Source organism: Microtus oregoni, unplaced genomic scaffold, assembly GCF_018167655.1.
Source record: "Microtus oregoni isolate MIOR12 unplaced genomic scaffold, Mior012 000044F_ref0000062, whole genome shotgun sequence".
Lineage (NCBI taxonomy): Eukaryota > Metazoa > Chordata > Mammalia > Rodentia > Cricetidae > Microtus > Microtus oregoni.
Genome location: NW_024543218.1, coordinates 16,249,983 through 16,276,654, shown reverse-complemented (window position 1 = coordinate 16,276,654; position 26,672 = coordinate 16,249,983). Strand labels below are relative to the sequence as shown.

The 26,672-nt window shown below is 38.5% G+C and overlaps 1 protein-coding gene across 1 annotated transcript in view; it reads right to left on the bottom strand.

Moving 5' to 3' along the window:
• Positions 1-5,921: 5,921 nt before the first annotated feature.
• The window catches only part of LOC121434755 (guanine nucleotide-binding protein G(t) subunit alpha-3), a 38,145-nt gene continuing 17,394 nt past the window's right edge, over positions 5,922-26,672 (bottom strand). The window contains exons 3-8 of the mRNA XM_041633711.1: positions 25,804-25,945; positions 23,162-23,319; positions 20,697-20,825; positions 10,648-10,777; positions 10,298-10,451; positions 5,922-6,112 (exon numbers count right to left, since the gene is read on the bottom strand). Of these exons, the coding sequence (XP_041489645.1) occupies positions 5,922-6,112; positions 10,298-10,451; positions 10,648-10,777; positions 20,697-20,825; positions 23,162-23,319; positions 25,804-25,945 (904 nt within the window). The remainder of the gene's footprint in view (positions 6,113-10,297; positions 10,452-10,647; positions 10,778-20,696; positions 20,826-23,161; positions 23,320-25,803; positions 25,946-26,672) is intronic.

The following is a 26,672-nucleotide window of genomic DNA, read 5'->3' as shown; positions in this document are numbered from 1 at the left end:
CTTTATTAAACAGATCAGAGGCACCTTAGGCAGAGATACCTCTTTACAATGTACACAGATAATACACAACAACTTTGAGATTTCTTCTCACCCCAGTCAGAATCACAAAAACTTAACAAAACCACTGCCAACAAATGCTTTCAAGTTTGTGGAGAAACAGGAGACCTTATTCAGTGTTGGTGGGATTGCAAACTGGTTTATCCATTCTTGATATCTATATTGAAAATCCTCAAAAAAAAAACTAAAAGAAAAAAAAAACGAAAAGAAATCTGTCATATACCGTTACACCATGGAGTGACTTGCCATTTTATCAAAGAAATGAGCGTCCTTCTCCACAGATACTCACTCATCTATGTTCATTGCTGTTCTCGTCACAAGAGCCAGGAAATGGAAACATCCTACTTATCCTTCAGCTGAGGAATGGATAAAAAAATGTGATATATTTATGCATAGGAACACTATTCAGTTGTAAAGAAAAAATAAAATTTGAAAGTAAATGGACGGAATTGTAATGGATCATATTGAGTAAGGTAACCCAGATCAGAAAGACACAGATTTCATGTTATCTTTCATCTGTAGTTCCTAACTCTAAGTCTTCAGAAATCAGTGCGCAACTCTAGAGTATCCTCAGAGCTGAGACAAGTAAATGGCGCTATGGGGATGGGGATGTTCAACAGTAGAGAGGGGAATAGCAAGATACAAATGATTTGAAGGGAGAATGGGAAAAGTGGGGCAGGGGAACTTAATTAGGAACCAGAGAGAGCAATACAGAAAAAGGAAAACAGTAAATTAAGAGTAAGGGCATATGAAGAAGTTAAAAGGAACCGTATTATTTTCTATCTAGCTAAAATTATACATAATTCTGTTTTAATAGATGAAAACAGGAAACCCTCTTGAATAAGAAATCAGGAAAGATACAGTGTCATCATGAATGGTAGTCACCTTGGAATCCAGAAAACCAGATGGTTAGTATGCCAGTCATAATTTAACAAATGATTGTCTAAAATAAATAAAAAATATTCAATTTGTGCAAGAACTAGCTTTTGAACCATCAAGCTGTTTCAATTGGTTGAGACTCCTGTAGTTTGTCTGTAGGGAATCCATCCTTCAGGAGAATTTATTCCCAGAGATCCTTCATGAAATGCCTGGTGGGCGACTTCTTGTTGGTATCTCAGAGTTTAGTGAAATTTATAGAAGTGCAGAGTATAAAACGTAACCTACCATCCAAACAAAGGTTTATAATAGAAAATTACACGAGTTCACTTATTGCAAGCTTCTTCGCTGTTTTGGTTTATTTTATTGCAGAATGGGGGATTGACCATGTGCTGAGCCCCGACTATAGACTTTTTATGTAATTTACTTGTGAAATGTGAACGCAGAGACTTCAAAGAGGCAGAGAACAGTGATTATATTTTAAGTCTGAACACTGGAAATCGGTGCATGATTGAATAAAGTGAGTTGTGTGACTTAGCAAAGCACATTCCTCCAGACTCCTCTTGGCATGTCTGTACCGTCATCCTTTTTGCACGAGGAGCAGCAAAGGCTGTTCTTTAGAGAAAGGCCAGAGATTCTCTTCCATCCTCCTCTAGAGGACAACAGTGTGGGAAGCTCACGGACATTCTTCTCAGGCTGTGGTCTCAGATAATGAACCACCACATAATCAAGCTGTGTCCTACAGCCTTCATAGAACCTTTTATATCTACACAGAGAAGAATTATTTAAAACAAGTATTTGTATCTACTGTGGTAAATTATTTATGGGTATTTTGATGAGTAAAGTATCCACATTTTATGTTGTGGAAATGCCATGTCATGGTTGTCAGTATCAGTTCATACATAGTATTACATATGAAAAGAGATGTCAAGGGATGGCCTGTGTACCTGTACACTCTGTGGATTGACAGAATTGCTCTCTTTGCTTAACTCTGTGAGGAACACAATTGTTTCTTTGCTGGTGAATAATCTTATATTCCTTGCATAAAAATATCCACTTGCACATTCATATACTTAGGTGGAAACAAATTTATATTTTTAAAATTTATTTGTTTAGTTTCTTTGTGTGTGTGTGGGGAGGTACCACTGAGTGTCTGTGCACTACTCCTGAGAATTAGCCCTTTCTTTATCCTGTGATGTTTCAGGGGTCAAACTCAGGTTGTCAGGCTTGGGGACAAGTGCCTTTATTTGGGAACTATCTCATGAACCCAATTTGCAAATTCTTAAGTTTGTAAATAAAATTGTAGCAGGTGTCATCATCTCTGGATGGAATGCTCTATATGCCAAACCTATGCTGAGCGCTGTTACAGTCATCTAAGGTTTTTTCTCCAGTCTGAGATTTTTAACAGGTTAAAATAAAAATATTCTCCATTGGCCATAAAAAAAACTTTAATATTTGAATCTTTCCTTGCCATAACAGAAAACTTAGTGTTATGCATTGAAACAAAATACAATAATTTTCAATCACATATGTATGCTTGGTTTTATGACAATTTGGCTACTTTAGAAAACATGTCTTTCAAGTAAAGTAATGGTTTTGACTACGAGTCTTATGCATTATTCCTTATCTGGAAGGTTCAGAGTAATTGGAGAGCCATTCCTGTCCCCATGATATAAATTAGGGTGCTTTCTTCCTTCATGTGACTCTTTCCTTCCTCACCGGTGTGGAAAATGTGGTTGGAAGGAAAACGTGTGTCATTACAAATGCAAACAGGTCAGAAAGGATGGCATAGGGAAAGATTTCCTGTGATGTGGTGGAGTGATGGTTGGGAAAAACACTGCAATAAACAGAGTAATAGAACGTCTGCCATTAGCAGCAGCATTGTACTGTGATTTACCGTTTTCTGATAGAACACCCATTAATGAGCAGCCAGTTGGTTACAACTCACAGCATAGATGCTGTGAACCGTCAGATTGTTGTCTTGTGCTCAACATTGTGTTAGGGTGTGTTTGCACAATGTTAGTTAACCAGCATTTGAAATATTTACAGAATAAAGAGGACATGCTAAAAATTAATCACCACTCAGATTTAAACAAAAGTCACTAAATGTATAATAAGACCATGCAAGGAATATACATCTGCATACTTCTACAGTTAGAGATGCTTCCATGGCCTGTGACATATAGACTTACGCTGTTTTCTGTGATCATCAGGAGACAAGCACACACTGCTGCCACAGCAGGACAGTATGAACTGAGATTCTTCATATGCCTCTGATAGATGTTTCATCAATGTGGTCGTTAATCTAAACTACAGCTGCAACACTTGGTTTGGAAACCTAATGTAAGTGTGCCCCCATGTGGCTGCAGAATTGCTTGTAAAAAAATGTCTTCAGAAAAGGATTCACTGAAGTAGAATGGGTTTTTTAGAGAATGATCACTCCAATAAAAATAGAATTAGTCTACGTGACAGAGCTCATAACTTCTGCCATAATTCTTACAAATATTTTATGTTCCTCACTCACACATTTTAGCCCGTGTTTCTCTGACTCTGAAATGATAAAGCCGCATACACGCACACTCAAAAAATGTTTTTATTTTTTCTTGTGTTTATATTGCTTCCTGTTGTCAAGCTGAAATAATTCCCAGCTACTATTTCAAGGCACATTCTATGCTTACATGGAGTGACGGACCAGGAAATACCGTTTGTACTAGAGCATGTTCAGGGCGTAACAATCTTGGTTGCCCATTTATGAGATGTGTGAAGACTGCTTTATCCACTTTGCTTGCATCAATAAGGTAGATGACATTTATGACGCACAAATATTTTTCGTTCTACAGAATTTGGAATTCCCCTTTCAGGAAGCATCTTGTCTCATAGTCACCAGCTCTCACAATATTTTGGTATGAAGGTATCATTGACCATTTAGCAATCCCCTTATCACTCTATTCTTATCTGCTGACTGGCCAGCTCGTGCACAGTCTAAGGATGCTTCTGTGAGATGCTGTTGGTTACTGACTGTCCAATCAGGAGCCTGAGTGTACAATCAGACTGGTGTCATCATTTCAGTCAATTTAGCACCACTGTTCTTTGTGGGAATTTCTCAGGCATTGGTCATTCTTCCTACAATTTCTTATCATAACTTTTCTTAACCCCATCTGTAAAAGTAGATTTGATTTTAAAGATCACAACAATGAAAACATGAACATTTGCTTTGCTCCCTACTAAAAATCCTGCTTCTTAATTGAAGTTAATACCTAGTACTGTTTTCTATATTGTGCAAGATTCTTTTTATGTTCAATTGTAGGAAAGAGTCAATAATCACTTTGTCTACCCAACTCTTTTCTAGACCCCAGATTTGCTGGGAATAATCGTACATGCTTGTAATAGCACCAATAGAAGGAGTCTGAGGATCAGGAGTAGGCGATGGTAAACTCAAGACTTTTGTGGGATACAGGAGTTCAAAAAATAATTATGTATTTTGTAAAGACAAATTGAAATATTTTGACTTCTTCATTAGAAAGTGAAAACTAGGGTTAATTAATTTAAAGTAATATCAAAATAATAATAATATTATTATTTCAAACAATACACCTTTCCCTTTCTGGGACAATTCTCTGAGAAAAATAGATTAGAGTAGGAGAAACAAAAGCAGCGGAAAAATCTAAAATATTTGATTTCTGAATTTACAATATTATGACACTGCCTGTCTCCATCAAAATGCTGGATGGTTGTCAGAGAATTGCTGATTCTCGTCCACAAAGCTTTATCAATTAGCCGAACTAATCAACTCTTCATGTTTCTCTTGTTCTTGATATCTTATAGTCTGTAATAATGTATAGGCTCTACATAATTTAACGTTAAAACTGATTACAATTTGAGTGATTTTTTTTTACCTCTTTTGTGGTTTTTAATGGGGAGTGATCAGGCACAGATAACCCAGTGAGAATTGTTCCCCAACTTTAGATGGATCTATGTGCTTACACTGAAAATGTGTTTGTTCTGTGGCAGTGTGATAGCTCTCAGAGACCAAGATGCCAAGGTCGCCCTGAGCTATAGATTGGCAAATGATTTATTTTTTGTTCTTTGCATCACTCTGTTCTTGTTAAAAAAAATCCAATTAATCTGTCACGAATGATTATAAATTTGATGCACCAGTCTGAAAATCTGTTTATATATTCATTTCCACAAATGCCAAAGGATAAATGACATCAAAAGGTGCTTCAAGATTAAAAGAGCTGACACCTTTATCTTTGTGTACGATGCTTCAACTTGTAGGGCACCAATTTAAAGTTAAAACAGACCACTAAGGTCCAACAGAGAAGTTCAGTAGCTATTATTTAAATCTCTCCTGTTTGCTGCTATTTCTCAAATCCACAAGACAGAAAACTTTCTATTAAGTGAACAAACCCCTTTCTCTTGCAGTCTTGAATAGTCACCCCAAAGTCCAGGTTATCACTTGCAATAACATCCCACACAACTTAGAAATATTGTATATGTTTATTTTACATATGCAATTTCACATCAACAAAAGCATGTACTGTGTATGCTTCGTGGCAATGAAGGGCAGGTCACCAAAACATACCTTGTATCATTTTTGTACAGTTCCTGTAGTACAGACATGACATTGAATAGCAAAACCTAGCTGGGGGATGAAATTTATTCTTTTATTAAAAATTGGTCAATTGTAGCTCATCTCCAAGAAAGTTTAGTAACATGAGTATATATTGTGATAGTTACCAAGATACATCGAATTCTATATAGAGAATGTCAGAAACTCTACTCCCCATGCCCCTAGGAAATAAAACTTTATCCAGATACAGGTGATAATACAGCAGTAACATTTTTGTGTGAAAGTTTTGTTTTATAATTCGAGTTACATTTCTAGGTAAGTTAGTATCTACCTAAACTAATCACACAGCCCCTTGAGCACCTTGAATGTCTTTGAACAGACTACAACCATCACAAATATAAGATAAAGTGGTGGCTCAGAAGAGCCCACAGTCTTTGAGATTCTCTTTTATTATTATGTCTGTCACCGCATCAAACACGAATTTGACGTTTTGGGTATCAGTAGCACAGGTCATGTGAGAGTAGATTTCCTTATCTTCCTTTTTTAAATTCAGGTCTAGAAACTGGTTCTTGATGTAGTTCCCTGCATCTTCGAATGTATTTGGTCCTTAGTGAGCAAAGAGACGAAAGCAGTAAATATTAATCACATCTTACAAGTCATAGAGCTATAAAGAGCACCATCAAGTTATAGGAAGTGTGCTATGTGATGTATGGAGTCTTAAGAACACCACCTCTCGACTCCAAAGTCAAGGGGTCAATGGTCAGATACTAGAGATTTGTGCAGGACCTACACAACATTACACACACACACACACACACACACACACACACACAAACACACGTGCATTGTATTCTATAATTCTATATCAGCTCTGCTGGGATTTCTGAGAGTTGTATGTCAATTCATTTGGGTGCGTATGTAACAACCTTGAAGAAGAAGAGGCTATGAGTCTGGGGGTCAGGAAAATGATAGATATTGGATGGTCTAGAGGGAGGAAGGGGGAGAAATGATGCAATGATAATTTAAATTTTAAAACACTTAAACACTGACATCACAAGGTGAGTGACACAGATAACTGTCTCTCTCTCATACACATACAAATACTGCACCTTGTGATCCTGTGGTTATGCATAAGGTTTAATACAAGCTAAAAGAGAAACTATGTGAGACCGTGTCAGACTAGTTTGCAGAAACAGGTAGTATTGAGCAAGGTCTTAAGAGAGAGTTGAGAAGAATAAAAGGATGAAGCAAAGCCAAAATGTGCAATGCATCATGGTCTGTAGTATCCCCAGCCCCAGTCCTTCTGGATGGAGGTGTGAAATAGATTGACATTTTGAAGATCTATTCAGATGGAAATGAGTGAAATTTTGTAGAGGCAGTGTACGAATCAAATAGAATGAGAGGTAAGGAAACTCATTGTCTTGGCTGCCAGAGGAGCTGAGCTGGGGCGTGGAATGGTATAGAGAGTGACTCTTGACACCATACATGAAGAAAGTTAAGCCTGAGAAACTCTACTAGAATGGCACCCAGAGCAGATGGAAAAGGGCAGTAGAAAACAGTAAAACTGGCAAATAACTCTTTCAATTGATTAGCTTCGCACCAGAATAGATGTGTTGAAGACATGGCAGAAAGGACCCGAAAGTCTTTCTAATGGATAAATTTTTTGCTTTCAAACTTCCTTGTTGCTCAATGCAAACTTCTAGGATGAAAATAAAGTCTTCAAACTATAGCACACAACTATGCTGGGAAGGTGACTTAGGAGAAGAGGTCTTGCCTAGCATGCACAGGCCATGAGTTCAACACCCAGTTCTAGTAAAGAAATGAACAAATAAAGGAACAAGTAAATTAAAACACAATAAGATAAAATAAACAGAATGAAGATAAAAAAAAAAACTTGGAAAGGAAATCCTGACAGGAATACAAAATCACTGTAATCATTGCTAGTGAGAATGCCAAAGGTTCCTTCCAATCTCTGGGGAAGATGAGACCCTGAGTCATCCCAGCAGTTTGAGATTCTGAAAAATGTGAAACTATAATAATATTAGAAACATCTGTAGTTTCTAGATTTTGGAAGGATGGGGAGGGCGTATATAGGTGAAGCCTAAGTGATAGTAGGCCAACAGAACTATTTCATATGATGCTATATTAATTCTCTAGTTTGGATCTGAATGTCCTCCAAAGGCCCATTTGTTACAGGTTTGGTTCCTAACATGGTACCAGTTGATGTAGTAGAAACTCTTAAGAGGTGGGGCCTCATGGGAGGTTTTTTTTTAGCTACTAAGCTTGTGCATTCAAAGCGGCCTGTGGGATGCCCCTCTCTTTCTTTCTTGCTTCCTTCTTGAGAGGGGGCTAAAAGGACCTGCCATGCCACACTTCATTGTCACAGACTTACAAAAGTAACACTGCCAACTGAACATTGGTTGTGACTTCAAAAACTATGAGATTTGATAACCTACTTTTCTCTTTGTCAGCTGATTTACCTCAGATATTTGTTCTCTTAACAGAAAACTAATTAACATGGCATGCATTTAGCAAAACACATAGAACTATCAGACACAGAGAGCAAACCCTAATTACACTGTGGATTTCAATTAATTATGTGTCAACATCATTCCATCAATTACAGCAAGTACACTGCATCAATATAAGATGTTAACTAATAGGATACTATGTTAGGGGAAACCGAGAAAGTACATAAAATCTCAACTCTCAAAGGATTTATTTCCATGTGAACAAAACCTTCTCTAAGAAGCTGTAGTAAATATGAATCCCTTAAAGATGTCTTTATTTAACCTCTACCATGAAATACATGTTCATAATTGTATTGATCACACGATAGATGAATAGACATTATAAATGATGTCTGTGATTCTAGAATGACACACTAAAAATTAACTAGTGACTGCCATGATCTTCATACTTTATGTACGTAAATTTTGATTTATACTGATGTTTAAATTATGACTATTTCCATATTAGATAATTTTATCAATAAGAGTATATCTAAGTACTTAAAAATGAGTCTTTAAAGGTAAATTAACCTTTTCATGTGACACTAATGACTTAGTAGTTACTAACTGACACTATCAGCAGTCAAATATGGGGACCTCAGGAGGGCAGAGAAAGAGAAGTACAACTGTTTACAAATTCATTCCTCCTGTTCATTGGCCACGCTGTATATTCTGAAGAGCCACTGAGCTCCAATGTGATATTGCAAGCTTTAGTTAGGATGGCATTACAGTGACATTATTGTATGGCAGGTAATATAGCTTGCAGTATCATTGGACATGTTTGCAGAGCAGCTACTCTCTCCTATCTAATATTTTCCAATTTGTTCCATTTGGAGTTTGCTTTAAGATACACAGTACAGCAAATTTCCTCTTTATCTGAGAGATTGTGTTCAGCTGAATCACAGTCATGTTAAGGAGAGTAGTGAAAGAGATATCTTGATAGACAGGCCATTGTGGAATTAGGGAGAAACCTGATTGTAGGGAAATTCCCAGGAATCCATGAGGATGACCCCAGCGAAGACTCCTAGCAATAGTGGAGAGGGTACTGGAACTGGCCTTCTCCTGTAATCAGATTGATGACCACCCTTATTGTCATCATAGAACCATCATCCAGTAACTGATGGAAGGAGATGCAGTGATCCACAACCAAGCATGGGGCTGAGCTCCATCAAAGAGATGGAAGAGGAATTATATGAGCAAGGGGGTTCAAGATCATGACAGAGAAACCCACAGAGACAGCTGACCTGAGCTTATGGATCCTCGTGGACTCTGGACTGACAGCTGGAGAGCCTTCTTAGACCCTAACTAGGTCCCCTGCATGTGAGTGACAGTTGTGTGGCTTGGTCTGTTTGTGTGGCCCATGGCAGTGGGACCAGGCTCTATCCCTGGTACCTGAGCTGGCTTTTTGGAGTCTATTCTCTATGAAAGGATGCTTTGCTCAGTCTTCATGCAGGTGAGGAGGGGTTTGGTCCTGCCTCTACTTGATGTGCCAGGCTTTGTTGACTTCCCATGGGAGACCTTACCCTTTCTGAGGAGTGGACCGGGGTTGGGTGGGAGGGTGGTGGGGAGGAGCAGAAGGCAGGGAGGGAGAGGGTACTGTGGTTGGCATGTAAATGAACAAAAATATAAAATAAAATAAAATAAAAGGATCCAAATAGGAGGGCAGGGGAGATGGCTTAGCCAGTATACTGCCTAACGTACAAGCAGGAGGGCTTGAGTTTGGACCCCCAGAACCGACGTATAAACCAGGGTGTGGCAGTGGGCTTCTGCAACTCCCAGCCTGGGGTGAGGGGGAAGATGGGGACAAGTGGATTCATGAAGGTCATTGGTTAGCAAGTTTATGTGCATAGATGAATTACAAGATAATCATATCTCAAAAAGAAATGAATGAGGACTGGGGATATTGCTCAGAGTTTATAAGCACTTAGAGCTCTCTTAAAGGACCTGGATGTGGTTCACAGAACCTACATGGTGGCCCACTCTTCTCTGTAATTCCAGTTTCAGAGTATCCAGAGTCCTATCCCATCCTCCAAGGGCACTATATAATGTGGTGCACAGAAACTCATTACTGAGCTCGCACACACACATGGTGAAAATTAACCATTTTTTTTTAAAGCTGGAGAGTAATTGAAGACATAGGTAACAGTCTTGAGATTGCACGGACATGCACACAACTTGCATGCACACCACACACACATACACATACACTGTGGGGTACACGACATGTGGGCCATGGGTCTTATAGCAGCTCACTATCTAGAATGGAGGGAAGCAACATTACCAGTGTACTCTGGGAAGCAGATGCTGAGGTGAACCCTGGTCACTTTTTCCTGGAAGAGATCTTTCTTGTTGAGAAAGAGGACAATGGAAGTAGTCGCGAAATACTTGTGATTGCAGATGCTGTTGAATAGGTGAAGACTTTCGTGCATTCTATTCTGTGGCATAAAGAATGAGAGTGTGTAAGGTTATTATCTGCAGAGTTTGGGCGTGGGCATCACAAGCAAGGACCTAGGTACTATGGACATTAGTGAGGGGGGCATTTGGTTGGGAAGGGCAGGGCTACAACTGGGCAGCACTGTTTGGTGTGCCTTAGCTTCTCTCCTCTTCCTCCACTTCTTACATCGGACTTACCACCTCTTCATCTTCGACGAGCACCATGTCATAGGCGCTGAGTGCAGCACAGAATATGATGCACGTCACTCCTTCAAAGCAGTGGATCCATTTCTTTCTCTCTGACCTCTGCCCACCGACATCAAACATTCTGTAAAAAAATAAAATGAAAAATTAATCCTCCAAGTCTTGTTGAATTGTTGACATTGGCCGCATATTTTGATATACTTAAAATGCATTCTTTGATTTCTGTTGCATAATTTGATAAGGGACTACAGGAAAAAGGGAAAATTCATGAGTAGAAATGAGTAGAATAATTTTCACACTAACTTGAGCAATTGGAAATTTTAACGCAGTTTAAAATATAAGTCTTAGAAGACTTTGATAAGAGTTTATACATATTTTCAAGAGTGAATAGACTAGAAAGACTAGAAGATTGGGTACATCATTCTGATACGAGGATCCTCTTTGCTCTCTTCTTAGAATTCTTTTTATTCAAACAATTAGCTTGTGTTCTGTGCTAACGCTGATTTCAATCAGTTTATATGAAGATGAAAAGATATGATTGCTATTTTCAAAGATCTTGATGGCTGCAGAGAGCTATACATGCAAGTGATCATAATATTATGTGATTAAATATTCAAATATTCAAAGAGCATGTCAGTACAGGGTGGGGTTTAAGTCAGTCTGCAGGATCACGAAAATCACTCCCAGGAGGGGTTTGAATGTGTGGACTGAGTTCTACATTATTAAATTAGTAACAGTTTTCATGGATAGAGAGAACTGAGAAGTAGATAGCGCTACTCTGTCTACCAATCTTTCCCTTTTCTGCAGGTCCCGCACATCTAAAACGAAATTTCCATTTCACTTCCATCTTTACATGCCCCTCAGGACAAGAGCAAAAGTATCCTAGCTGACTGCCCCCTTGCTGCTGCTCCAGCATCCATGACTCACACATTATGTACATCGCTTTACTGTTGAATGGATAGCACAAACTCACGTTCTCGTGGGCAGCTTTTTTATGGCTTCTCTTTGCCTTAGAACAAGAAACCAAATTGCAGTGACCCACAAGCTATGGCAGCGGCTGCCATCCTTCCTGACGTTCCAGGTTTCTCCTCTGTCAATTTCCTCTCAACACAGCAAAATCACAGTGTTCTCTTTGTTTAATTAATATTCTTCCATGTTTCTGATGGCTCAGGACTCTTTTAGGGGCTCTTTCACTTTTTTGCGACATGCGGCTTTTTTTTTTTTTTTTTTTTTTTTGGTTTTTCGAGACAGGGTTTCTCTGTGGTTTTGGAGCCTGTCCTAGAACTAGCTCTGTAGACCAGGCTCTGCCTCCCGAGTGCTGGGATTAAAGGCATGCGCCACCACTGCCTGGCTGACATGCGGCTTTCTTTCCCCTTCACTTAGTTCATTGTTTTTGAGACAGTCTCCTGAAGCCCAGGATGGCTATACACTGACTGTGTAGTTGAGAGATTATCCTTCCTTCCTTCCTTCCTTCCTTCCTTCCTTCCTTCCTCCTCCCTCCCTCCCTCCCTCCTCCCTCTCTCCTCCCTCCCTGCCTGCCTTCACTCTCCAGGTTGTGTGATTACCACACTGAGCTTATTTTTTCCTCCCTTTCATCACTGCTTCTCTCTCAAATTTCAAGTTTTGTTTCCAAGTCTCATCCACAGAGGAGGCTTTCTGAGAATCCCCTTAAGTTCTCTCTCCTCATTTCCATTTAATTTATGTGGCCCACTCTTACTTTATGGGATTCATGCCAAACAATAAAAAAAAATATAGTTTGTCTGTTTGACATCTATCATGTTTAACAAAACAGGACTCATGCAAGGCAAGGCTCTATGTGACTAAATGTTTCAGTTATATTGCCTAGCATCACACAATACACACTTAGTAAATACTGTGAAATAACTGAATAGAGACTTTGTTGGCAAATGAATGGACAACTTTTATGAAAAGCACATGTAAAAGTATCTAGGTGTGGGGTTATGAAGCATGTCTTCAGAAAACAATCTAAGCTTTTATAAGCAAGAAGAAAAAAATTGAGCAACATAAATTAATAACTACCATTTCTTATTTATTCATGGTCAGTTTAACCAATGTTTACTGGATATTTCTTGTATCAACATCAAAGACTTAGCCTCCAGGGCTTACAATCTGTTTTTGATGGAGTGTACCAGGTAATGAGGGGCTGTACACAGGAGACAGTGTGACAAGCAGGGACGGACTGTACACAGGAATACAGTGTGACAAGTAGGGAAAGACTGTATACAGGAATACAGTGTGACAAGGAGGGAAGGACTGTACACAGGAATACAGTGTGACAAGGAGGGAAGAACTGTGCACAGGAGACAGTGTGACAAGGAGGGAAGGACTGTAGTTTGGAGGTAGAAAAACAATCAACACAAATACAAGACCACACAGTTTACATACAAAGAGGCTGGCTAAAGAAGAAAAAATACATTTTAACTTCATATTTTCCTTTAAAGCCAGTAGAGAATAAAGAAAGAAGTTAAATGTACCCACTGATAAGAGGGGAAACTCTGAAAGTCTAAAGTTTAACTACAGACTAGGAAACACAGGTCACAGATAAGAATACCAATAACATAGCTATCATCTTTGTAGCAGAGAATAGAAATTCCCCAAGTGTCCCAAACCAAACACCAGGTATGCTGTACTCTTGGACACCTGGAAGAATCATTGACTCAGAGCCCTAGAAGGAGGAGCCTGTAAGAAATGTACAGCTAAAGAGCAGTCAGGGTTCCCTGCCCTGTGGTAAGTCCTAGGTCCTCCCCGCTCCGTCCATTTCTAGGAAGGTGAACATCCAAACTGGCTAGGCTCCCACAAAGCCAGCACCTTACGTGGAGAGGGAGGGGGAGAGGAGTGGGGGGAGGGGGAGAAGGGTGGGAGGAGGGGGAGGGAAATGGGAGGCTGGGAGGAGGAGGAAATTTGTTTTTTTTTTTCCTTTTCTCAATAAAAAAAAGAAATGTACAGCTATTTTTCTTATTTTTCAGATGCTCAAGTAACTAAAGTAACTTGTTAAAGATTTTTAATCATTTAATGTTTGCTGAGACCATATGTTTAGGCACTATGCTAGGCAATATAATAACTAATTTGTGTGGTGTTTCCCCTTTATAAAGAAACCTATATACTATACCAAAGTTCCCATTCTAGCTTCTAGAGTTCACAGTCACGTTCTCCCCGGGTCGGGGTGTGAGTGGAATAGTCTCTAGTTTTCTCTCTCCAGATCACACAGCAGTTTTTCATGCTGATAAACAAATTAATGGGCAAAAATAAAATTTCTCCTGTCGTGTCTCCCTATCTGTCAGTAGAGATAGTGTAGATCTTCTGGATTCCAGGAGTTTTACATATTCTCCACTTGTTTACTTATCGGCCTATTCTGGATTTTCAGATGATGTCAAAAGAATGTGATTCTGTGCCCTAACGAGGTGCGTTAATGTGTGGGTTTTCCCATCTGGCTGTAGGAAGTTTATCACTAAGATGGCATTCACGGTGGGCTTTTCAAGTGCGATTGTCACTCGGAGTCACACCCACAGATTTGAACAGTTCTAGCTTCACAGGCTTCTCCTCTGTCAGTGACTGCTTACTGGAAAACTGACCACTGGTCCCACACAATGGAATCACATGAAGGGGTGACTTGGTTTGCGAGACAAGAATACTGGTTCCTTTTTACACTAGGTATGATATGCTATGGGACTCAAGGACATGTTGCTAAATTCTGTCCACTAGCAGGACTTGGAGTTGCTGGAGCATTTAGTCTTGTCTCTTTTAATCAGCTTTTGGGCTCTACTCTCAATTGCTGCCTATTCTGAATCACACTTTCTTCTTTAACTCACACCACATCTTCAATCAAATTGTCTTCTAATCTTTAAATTTTGGGGAAAGAAAAACCCTTCTCTTTTAACTGTGGCTTTCAACAACTGCTCAAATCTATTGCAGGTGACCCAGCCTTTTACCGTAGAGATAGTAAAACGATTTCTCAAGAATTAGTTTCATTTTATTTTATGTCTGGCACAGGATCTACTACGGAGTGGAATGATAATAAGGATGGTGGAGATATGAAAGTTCCAAAGGGAACTTTATGGCGTGCATAAATTCAACAGAATGGAGATGAAGGCACTTCACACACCCTTGCATGCTTAATTCCTGTGTATACTTTCCTTCACGTTCGTAAGCAAGCCCCACCATCTCGAGTGGCTCTGCTCCAACTTGCATCAGGTGGGGTGATTATCAAAATGAAAGCATGCCTTTCCCCTCACCGACTAAGTCCTTCCCTTCTCTGAGGATCTGACAATTACAGTCGACTAGGAACTCACGGCAGGTATGAGAAGGACTTCTTCTTCTCCTGTGACTATCAACAGTAGACGCATAGCAGCAGTGAGACTACCTTACCGCTGCACACATGCAGTATATGAATTGTGTGCTCTCCCCGAGAAACAAATTAATAGCTATCATTTTATTCACTCATGGTAATACCTTTCTGTGTCTGAATGGATCATCATTATTTTGCCCACTAAAACTCAGCCTTTGAAGAGCTGAGTTAAGACTTAAAAAATATTAGTTTTTGACCAAACTCGCTATTAGTAAGATATGGAACTTAGGGAACCTGCCCTCAATGCTGATTTCTGGGCTCTAAACAGCTTCCTGCGAACATGCTTACCAAGCTTAGCTTTCTTAGGAGAGAGGACAAAGCTTATGCAGTCTTTGTTCGTGGGAACAAAGTGTTCTGAGAGCCCAGCTTTGCATGAATGTTTATGATCTTCCCATTTACGACTCACGTGAGTCACAGCACTGCTTTCTGTACACAATGACACAGAAGCCTGGGCCGGAGTGCTCTGCACGTTTCTCTCAGCCATCTGCTGTTATTGAACTGAAATGCTCATTAACAAACCAGATCAAGGACCGCAGAGGTGTTTTTATGCTGAATCTCCGGACATGACATTAGCATCATGAAAAGCTGGGTCTTGTTTCACTATTATTATAATGATTCATTTCTCACATATATTTATTCTTATAAAATGCAAATTGAGCTCTACTTTATAGAATTATAAATTAATGTAGCATCCTTAAATAAGCTGTAGACCAACAAAGGGAAATTTTACTTATATATTTGACTATATACACACCACACACACACATATATATACAACCAAAACCACTCTGGCCATTCTGTAAAGAAAATTAAAATGAGAAATACATCTATACCTACTACCAGGCTGGTTTAGACTGATCAAATCAAACTGACAGTTTAATGAGAGGAATGGTCATGATTGGCTATCCTTAGTTCTCTGAATGAGAGCTTCAAGAATGTTGCATGGACCTTGTAGTGCTAATTGTAGATATTGGAGAGAGGGGTATTTGTTTAAAGTTTTAGGAGGGTCTTATAAATATTTTCAAACATCGGATGGTAAAATTAGCATTCTTGAAGTTAAAAGAAAGATGTTAAATTATTGATTAGGATATAAATAAAAATTAACAAGCCAGGCTTTTAAGTGATAGCCAAATATTGATTATGTGTTAAGTTGTCCATGATGTTAACATAGGGCAAGCCACCAGAGTTATATGACTGGGTTAAACAGCTGACCAAACAGTTGAGTTTTATGGTCCTATTTAATCAGTTGGAAGGCTACTGAATTGTATGGGTTTATATTTGACCACAGGAAAGTACTTATGCCTCATAATATAATAAATTAGTATGAATAATTCGACTATTCCAATTACTGAAAATTCATAATGTAATTAAGGAGAACGAATTAATAGCCATGCTTCTGTAGCCCATTTGTGATAGATGCCATGGTTCCTCCTACAGGCATGGGATCACTGGAAAAGCAGCATTTCTAACCTTTTCTACTCTCTGGTCACGTTAGAACAAGTGCTAATCTGAGCAGGACTTTATTCTGAGCCATTCTGTTAAATGGGTTCTGTAGAAGATGCTGCCTTAGGATTGCTTAAGTATCTTAACTGTGAGTACCTATGAGGACGTGAGTTCTGAGCATGTGCCACCATTATACAGTCGAATCATCTCAGAGACACCAAGGGCGTGCAGGTACAGAAGGATGTCTAAATCCCTTAATTATCTTTGACATTAAAATATGATAAAAGTATTTAGAAGTACAAGTGAACCAAATCTGAAAACTGACATAATTATCAATCCATTTATCATGTGCATTTTAATAAAATAAAGATAGAAAAATAATACAGCCATATGATTTATAGTCATAGAGTCATTAAAAGATATTTCAGGCTGTGCATGTTGGAGCATACACACAGGAGCACTTAGGATGGGGAGGCAAGAGGGTGACAAATTTGAGGCTAACCTAGGCTACATAATCACTTCAAAACCAGCTTAACATGATGTGATGTATCGAGACCCTGTCTCAAAATCAGGGGAACCTGCCTAGAAAGCTGAAGCTCCTAGGTTTTATGCTTAGTTCTGTAAAACAAGCAAATAATCAAAACGATGCCAGATCATATATTATTCTGGTAATATTAATCATGACCACATATGCAGCAAATATGTAGCATGTGTGGATTAAAATTCCTTGACTTCTAATAGAGAGTAACAAATCTAAAGCTGGATGCAGCTCCTGGCTAAACAAGCGGCCTCATAGCTAAGCCTGGTGACTCACACTCTTGGAAGTGAACACAGAATAGAACTCAACTTTCATATTTTAAGAAAACTGTCATTTTTTTTTCAAATCACACATCTGTTCAAACATTCTTGAAAGCAGTTTTGCCAAATTTACACATTTTTCGGCTCTATGTTGAGACAGTTTCCAGCCTTTCTGGCTCCTCTGCCCAGTAATTTCAACTCTATAGTTTAATTGTGGAACATTAAAGAGAAAATGGCTTTTCTACAATCGATAACTCATTTTAGATTTATTTCTAAATCACTTAAGTCTGGGGACATTGCTCCCCCAGAGAAATGCTTAGATTTGCTTCCTGTTTTCCATTGACTTAGCAACTTGAAAAACCTGTAAACATCGTTGGTCAGATTGGCAGCTGGAACTTTGCTTTGATAAGAGCTCTGAAGATAAGTTGTTCTATCAGCCTGACAGTTGCTGCTCTGGTTTGATAAGAACTCAGGGCTGATTTCCATTAAGTCTGATGATGCAGAGAGATGACACAGTACTTTGGCACACAGAGTCTTTCATTTTGATATTCCTGTTTAAAATTCTCAGTTCTTCATTTTAATATGTAAATTAACTCTTTAGTCTTAAATAGTCTGAGGATGATTTGTGCTAGGCGAATATGAATCAATGCTAATGTAATATATTTTAAGACCTGGGAAATTGCCGAGGGGAACTTGGAAAGTGAATTACGCTTACGTTCCGTTTCGAAATGCAGGAACTTTATATTGTAGTATGAAAGCCTAAACATTAGGACTCTTCTACTCAGTATTTGAAAAAAGGTGGCTAAACCTTATGAAATTTTTAAATGATTATTATATCTCAATTGTTGTGAATAAACTTTTAAAATTCTTCAAACATTTAAGCGAGATGTGATTGATTTTTCTTTCCTATCATTTTCTTTCTATAAAAGAGAATATAAAAGAATAGCATATTTATACAATAATTGCTTTACAGTAAAAGAATACTTTTACATTCTAGAGTATCTAAGAGTCTCAGCGACAAGTTGTAAGAATTCACGTTTTATAAACAGGAAGCTTCACAGTTTCATGACAACTTCAACATTTCTTGGTAATGCTGAAGACTCTCTTTGGAGAGTCTTTGCCAACCTCCATTCCTCAATTCTTTATCAAATATAGAATCACCCAGCGTATCACGTCACAAGCAACCGTTTTGTGTACATTGTACTTCATGCGATACATTTGCACATTTGGCTAAAGCCGACCCTTTGCTTCCTCTTGCAAACCACTGCTCCAAGCACTGGTGGCGGATCGTTAGCACATGTAGCCCCAGACTTTTTAAGCTCAAGAGTGCATGTAGTAGAAATGGAAACAAAAGGGAAAATGAAAATGGAAGCGTTGATAACAAGGAGAAAGAGAAAAGTAGTGTGGTATGTTATTATGGAAAAGGGGAGGACTCAGGCATGGTGGCGAGAACTGCTTATTTGAATTCCCTGCGAACTTTGCATGTGTAATAGAACACTAGCAGCTTGAGACGGGCAGGGTGGGGGCATTTACTCCTGAGAAATCATTACTAGCTACAAATTAGCTCTTATCCTCCGTTTGTCATTCACCCTACTGCACTCGGAGAGCCTTTGCCCAACAGTGTGTCGGACGCTGTTGCCTGTTACTACGGGACAGCAGTTGAGAGACAATAAACAGACGGATGGCCAGGGCTCTGAGGGGTAGGCGTCTTCTCATTTGGGATCTAGATTAATAAAAGGAGCAAAAACACTACGTAAAGCACATGCAAAAGTTTTAATGCCCGGAATGCTAAAACAGACAACGGGCTTTTTCATGAGTGGGCTGTTAAGAGGGTCAGTGTGGGGTGGGGCATGACAAAACTGTCACCAGGTGGCATTCATCACCAAACCGCCCTGTGATTCAGGCGATCTGGGGCTGAGAGAATTCCGTCGGCTCATGTAAGACAGGTAACATCAAGATGCTTAACTCTGCAAGTTCTTAACTTGATCCAACCTTTATTGTAGGTGTTCTAGCTAAGAGATCCACAAGGCGCGCTGCTGCTCTTTCCTGGAGAACGAACAGGGCCACGTCGGGCCTGGCTAGCCTCAAAGCCGCCTCTGTTCCAGTCTGTGCCACAGGGATTAGCAGAGAGGGAAGGCGGCAAGACAGAAAGGGGACTGTGTATAAAAGTCCTGGCAAGGCGGAGGGAGACAGAGGGAGCAGCTTTGGACTTGGCTCCCAAAGGAAAATTCCAGAAACTGGGGCAAAGTTCATCTGACTCAACAAAACCGAGCAAGGGCTGAGGAGATACTCTCACCGAGTTTGCCCAGGCAGCGCTGTCTGCATTCTCAGCTGCATTCCCTTTGCCCTGCTCTCATGTGAGGCCAGTTCATTAATTAATTCCAGAAAAGTCACTAGGTGTAGGCCTGAAATTTAGTACAAATTTGGAAAATATTACGTTTATATCTCTTGAAAATATTTTAATAGCTGTTCTAATCAGCCACCTCATAATGACCAACCTAGACTCTTCACAGCATTTCAGAACCGTCACTACTCTCAAACTGAGTTGAGGGTTCTGGATAAGGAGCATTAAGTTACTTTTCCCCTCATAATTGGCTATAAATAATTCATATCAGCTTCTCCAGGTTTGTTTGTTTCTTTTTAATTCTTTAAATACATCTCCATTATTGCAGGCATGACTGACCTTGCTTAGTATGTAGTTCTAGCAATGTTTCATTACTAACATAACCTGGTATTACTAATAATCTATCTCACCCCCAAATCCACATAAAATAATGTTAAGCTTTGTATGAATATGACAAATATACTCAGCCTCTCTGGGGTGTTTGTGTGAAAGCTGTTAAGGACCAAGAGACGTTATCTAACACTGTATTATGATTTCCATTTCTTAATATAGTCCAGAAGTGATTTGATAATAGAATTTCAGAGGATTACTTGAAAGGGAATTAAAGGCAATAAAATAGGGATTCATTTCCATACCCAAAACAGGCTGATGAAATGTGCCTTGTGAGTTTTCTAAATAGCATCACATTCAAATAATTGTATTTTAATTATTTGCATCTTAAACTAAGTTTGATTTAAGGAATATGTCAAACAACTAGAGAAGTAAGAGGGTAAGTGAAATAGTACCCCTGGCATTTGTTCCTAAAAGACTATTTAAATATTTTCTTTAAAAAAAAAGCTCAAAGAAAAATGTCATTTTTAAGTATTAGAAACAGAATATGAATAGCACCTGACTGAAAAACGCAGCCCAGAAGGAAGGAGAGGTTTAGAGTGTGCTGAAGGAGTACAGGAAGGAAGGTGGTGATGTCAGGAAAGGAGGTCCATCCAGCTAACTCAACGTCACTGCACTTGACTGCGAGCAAGTATCCTCTATGAAGAAATATTGAACTGGAAGTCTGCTCCACCCACACGTAGAAGACAGGTTTGTACATACCTGAAGTTCAAGTCTTTAAAGGAGAATTGAGTTTCAATGATACCAGTCGTTTTCACCCGGGAATGCAGAACATCTTGCTCATTTGGCACGTACCCAGGGGCTGTGATTCTGTCTAAGTCATTAAGGTAGCTAATGGAAACAAAATAAAACAGAATACATTCATATTTTTGACTTTACATTGAGACCCACTACAATTCAGCCCAAGAGTATTTTAAGAGTTTAAAGTATATGGGAAAACAAACTCCCTCTGTTGCTTTTTAAGCTGATTATCAGAAAGGTAAGAACTGGCAGCTGGGACACCACAGTTGCAGACTGCAGATCACAACTTGCCCCTGAAAAGCTCTTCTCGACGAACTTCTTAACACTACCTTAGTCTGTAAGACAGATTTGCTATCCTGTAGGTAGATGAACGGAAGGCTATTTCTCCATGAGGGCTATTTGAATGCATTTATACGTTTTAGGATGCCTTAGAATGTTTGCGACCACAGCTACTACAAGTTCCTCAAAATTCCTGTTGTGGGGATGATTCAATTTGAATTGTTTCCTTGTTATGAACTGTTTGGGTATTTTTGCATGGATTGCTTAGTTTCGAACACAGTCATTTCCATTAAGGGTCATGATGAAATCCATAAGGCTCAATGAAAGATCTCAGGTAGTTCATGAGGGTCCACACTAACCAAATCACGGTCCATCAGTGCATGGTGAAGTCCCTAACTCTTCCAGAATTTTGTTCCTAACAGCGTGAACAATTTCCTTTTCTTTCCTTTTGCTTACTTGCTTTTGGTTTTATTTATTACAATATCTAAAGCTCAGTAATGGAGAGGTGTAAACTTGATTAAACTCCCTGCGCCAGGCCTGTTTAAGGATGAAAAGTGCTCTTAGCCTTTTCAACCTTGCAAGAATAATCTGCAAAGTAAAACTGTATTTTCTTTCATTTCTACCATTGTATTTGACACACAGGATTAAGTGGCATAGCAATATGGCTATTTCTGTGGTAAATTGAAATAGAAAAGGTAATGGCATACTAATTTTATGGTAAATTTGCTCATTACATTGAGCCATGCCAACAAACATATTAAAAAATGATAATGTGTGGTTTCCTGCCATAAACACAAAACTTGGAGAGTAAAGTATTATCAAATAAGTATATCCAAAGGGATTTTGTTCAACAGGAAAAGTAATATTGTGCCTATGAAATACTAAAATGTGAAAATGTATCATTATATATATATATATATCATATTTATCAATATATATGCCAATAAAGACTGCTTGACTGTAAATGGGTGATGAATTGAGATATAAAGAAATCAAAGAAGTATTGGAGGATTTTACAGTTTTTAACTTTTTTATTTACTATTACTGAAAACAATAAATTTCCTATTGATGAGCTCGAGTCTGTGGTAGGTGTATTATGTATCGTTCATTTCATGCCCAGGTAAAAGAGTAAAAATCATGTGCAAAAATAGAAATAAACTTCATTTAATGAAAGCTTCAGTAAAGATACGTTTTTAAGAATATCCTTTGCATTTGTAAATTATTTCAGGCAAAGAAGAGGCATTAGCAAACTGATTTTCATCTAAAGTCCTGATTTTCATAAGCAAATATGGGATTTGGATGTCAAACTCTGTAGTTGATAAACCAAACAGAGGTTTTTAGACCTCATGACTGAGATCAGTTAAAATGTCTTGACGATTTACTTCTAATCCTGAAAAGATAGTGTTTTTCCTGTTGAGTCCATGTCTGCTCTTAACTCTTGTGGAATTTAAATAGCACACTAGATGGCCCCAATCAGTAAACCATGGATCCTTAGTTAGCTAAGGCTTTCCTGTTTTCTTTATTTAGATCTTTGGGATTGACTGGCCAAAAACAACACTCCAGCCCTTTTCTCATTAGCTTTGCTCTTCTGGTAGTTCCCAGGATAACTCGAGACGTACTTGATATAAGGAAGGTTTAGGTCATGGTAACAATTACATTACAAGCAGTTTAATGCCCTCCCAAATTCCTTATTAATATTAAATACTTACTTGCCAATATTTGCTGTGATTGAATCCAACTGGAGGTCATAATAATGTCTGGAAACATATCAACTACTGACTTTCAGAATTTTCTATCTTGCTCAATAACCTAGTAAGCTAATGCACATATCACCAATCAAAAGTTATTCTAGGAGACGATTTCAGCAACATGGAAATAAATGTTTAAGATTAATATAGCCTCAACATCGGTATACACACCATCTGTCTGCATTAGTGCTAAGCACCATGTATCATGGTTAATTCTTTTTAAATAAGAGAAGATATGTGCAAGAGTTGTTCTTCTCCAGCAAATTACTTCATGTCTTTTCAGTTGTCTCTCAGCTTTTTATAATAAAGTGCAAAACCATTTTCCCTTGCTTGTGCTTACATGCCTATGCGCCCAGTTATAGACTTGTGTGTCATCTACCATCCCGAGAAGTCACTTACTAAGCGGCAGAGTCATTGAGCTGGTATTCAGAAGCCCTTTCAAAGCAAGCTTGGATTCCTGGGTCTCCCCAAAGGCGTTTAATCACTTCTGCCAGCTGGGGTGTCATGTCTCCATCTTCTAGTGTATTTGCCATTGCGTGCAGTTGCTGCTTGTCTTCCTGGAGAAATATTTTGGTGGGAAGAAGACCAGCAAGTTATTTAGGCTCAGATATTGTTTTAAATGGAGCATGTAAAAGGTTTTTCATTATCTACTTTTCTTCCAAAATTTATTAAGAGTAAAAAATTTCCTTGACCATTTCTTCCAAAATTTATTAAGAGTAAAAAACTAGAATCCATTATAGTAACAGGCTGATATCTGGAAAAAACTACCTTTTGGAAAAATTATAACATACTGTATGGAGAAGTCTGAATACTTGGTGTATACCATTGACATCTGAGTATTTTGTCAAAAAGAGTAACAAGTTTTTTTGGTGTAGTTCATAGTGGCTTGGGTCAAATGTTAGAGTAAAAGAAATATGAGATTGTTGTAAAATGAAAATAAAAGTGAGATTGTTTATCCTGAGATATTTCTTTGTGATCATTCTAGGAAGCGATTACACACTTGGACCCCCCAAAAATGTGTTAATGCTATCCCTTAGGTGGTGTCAATTATGGGCTGTGCAGCAAATTTGCCATTGGGCAGAGGTGGGAAATGGCTAAGAAATAAAATAGCTGAGTAAATGTTGAGTCAGTGCCTGGTAGTACATGGCAAGAAATGAGAAAGGAGAGGAACTTGCTTCATAAATAAACTCCTTGACAAAGTACATGGAATATATTATATACAAATTCCAAGATCGTTATCAAAGAATGCAGCAAGCACACACGTTGTAGTAACTATTATTGCCTCGGAGGGAAACATGAAATAAACATTGCCAAGTAAACGATTGGAAACAGTCTTCCCAAAGACAAAGCCCTGCAAAGGGAGTCAAGCAGCTCTGTGTTCTGCCTTGGATTTCTACTGTTTGAAGTTAACCAACTACTCTTTTTCAGTCCATTACCCACCCCCTCACCTTTAAATTAAAGGGTTATAGAAGGCCATTTCTTAAGAGTCATTGTAAAATTCTATGTGATTAAGAAAAGTCAGGGTCTGCAGTAACAGACTAGCTATAATAAAATAGGTTCAATAAATCATCAAATGCTAAAGATGGGAGGGTCTTGGTGTTCCCTTTTGCTTGTGTGAAAGAAGGCAAAGCCAGAGAAATGGGAAACTTATCTGAATCCAAACTGTGGGGAAAGTTAGTAAAGGATGGTTTTAGAGCATAGACCCCAGGCTTTGCAAATGGTTTGTTCCAAAGTATACGTAGCATATCTCTGTTCTCTTTCTCTCTCATCACTTTCTGAGAAGACTGATGGGAAGAAGGAGATTTATCCTTTCCTATAAAATAAATAGTGTAGAAAGGGATATTTTCCTTTTCATCCTGATAACTTCCAATGTTCATAATTCCCTCAGGGCAGGGAACCCTGACTGCTCTTCGAACTGGAGAGGGAGGGGGAGAGGAGTAGGGGGTGGGGAATGGGGGGAGGGGAGGGAAAAGGGAGGTGGGGAGGAGGCGGAAATTTTTAATAAAAAAAGATACAAAAAAATGGTAAACCATAAATTAGATGTGTAGCAGTAGACCGCTTGTTTGTCTCGGTGGCTTAGCCCTGAAATAATCACACAGAAACTGTATTAATTAAATCACTGCTTGGCCCATTAGCTCTAGCTTCTTATTGACTAACTCTTACATCTTAATTTAACCCATTTGTATGAATCTGTGTATCACCACATGGCAGTGGTTTACTGGCTAACATTTCTGAATCTGTCTCCAGCAGGGCTCCATGGAATCTCCTGATTTTGCCCTTCTTTCTCCCAACATTCTGCTTAGTTTTCCCTACCTAGCTAAGTTCTGCCCTGCTATAGGTCCAAAGCAGTTTCTTTATTCATGAATGGTAATCACAGCACACAGAAGGAAATCCCACATGCCTGGGGAGGGACAGAGAGAAGGAAAGTACTTTGTGTCTTTCGTTAATTTTACATATGGTTCTTCCTATGCTTATTGCTCTTGTACACTGATTCCACTGGGGGCTATTCAATTGATGTCATCTGGAGGTGATCAGCCACTCTGGGAGGGGCCTTGTGGAAATGGAGAACATCTTTAATGCTTTTGTTTTGTAGTAGGGCTACTTATTGGCTTTTAGACTATAATATACTTATAATTTGTATATTAAAATAGTTTTTACATATTATCTATTTTAAAGTAGGTAGATTTTTAAAGCATCATAATGCATGAAATAGTTATTAATTAAATACAGGAAAAATTACTTAGATGTGATATTATAAACCACAGTACAGTTATGTTTCTTATGTTCTTATACTTAATATTAGTTTTAAATCCTAAAAAACAATTACTATTTAATAAAATTATAGTGAAGAGTAGGAAAGAGAGGTTTAATTGAGAGAAAAATAAGAAAATGTAAGCTGGTGGTAGTTAAAATTTGTGAAATTATTATATTATGTTTCTTTGACATAGACTAGGACAACCAACACAATCCTATGATTCTTAGTTCATATTCTACCTGGGCCATATAATTATCACATGGCCTTTCAATTATTCCATACTTACTGCACTTCTAGGGTTTACATAATCAATCCCAAGCGTAGTCATTGCTTTCACAATGGCTAAGATAGACTGCAGTGTGTTACTGTAGATCACTGCCTTGAACTCCATGCATTCTTGCTTACTGTACCCGTTCTTATGGATGATCCTACGATTATACAAAAAAAAAGCTTTTGTGAGGTGAACTCATGCAGTACAAATGACCATCAATAATAAACCGCTTGAATAAAAGCATAGTATGTACGCCTTAAAAAGGAAGGATTTTCATCAAGTGTGTTTGCCAAGTCTGGGCAATTTAACATCTCTGAATGTTTATCCCTCACTGTCTTTTCATAAAATGCCTTTTAGGTCATGGGAAGAACACATGCCAAATATAAGGCGAATTAAATCTTGTTATAAATAAAATAATTTTTCAAATATATAGATCCACAAACACTAGATTCCTTTTTTTTTTCAAGAAGAAAATTCCCTGATTTTCAGGTCTGAGTTGTGCACGACATCCAGAACCCTGAGTGATGTTTTCACTGTGATTGAAGTCTCGGCAGAACACTCCTGGCTTTTCCTGTCTCGTAGGAAACACTGGGGAGTAGGAATGTCTGCTTTCTATCTACAGCTTTAACAAAGGCAGTTTTTAAAAAATAGAGGTGATTGCTTTTGTTGATTCCCTTGCTGTTCTCCCATGTGTGTACGTGCTTCTGGGTTCTCAGAGTTGAGTTACCGGGCAGTAGATTTGGCTGGGCTCCTCTCTTCCCTCCTCTCATTCCCTCATAGTCAGGCTTTGACAGAGTTTAAGAATGATCGCTTAAAATAGATTTTCCCATTAGAGCTAAAATCTCTGTTGGTGCTAATTGTGCTTCTTTGCTGTGTGATAAATT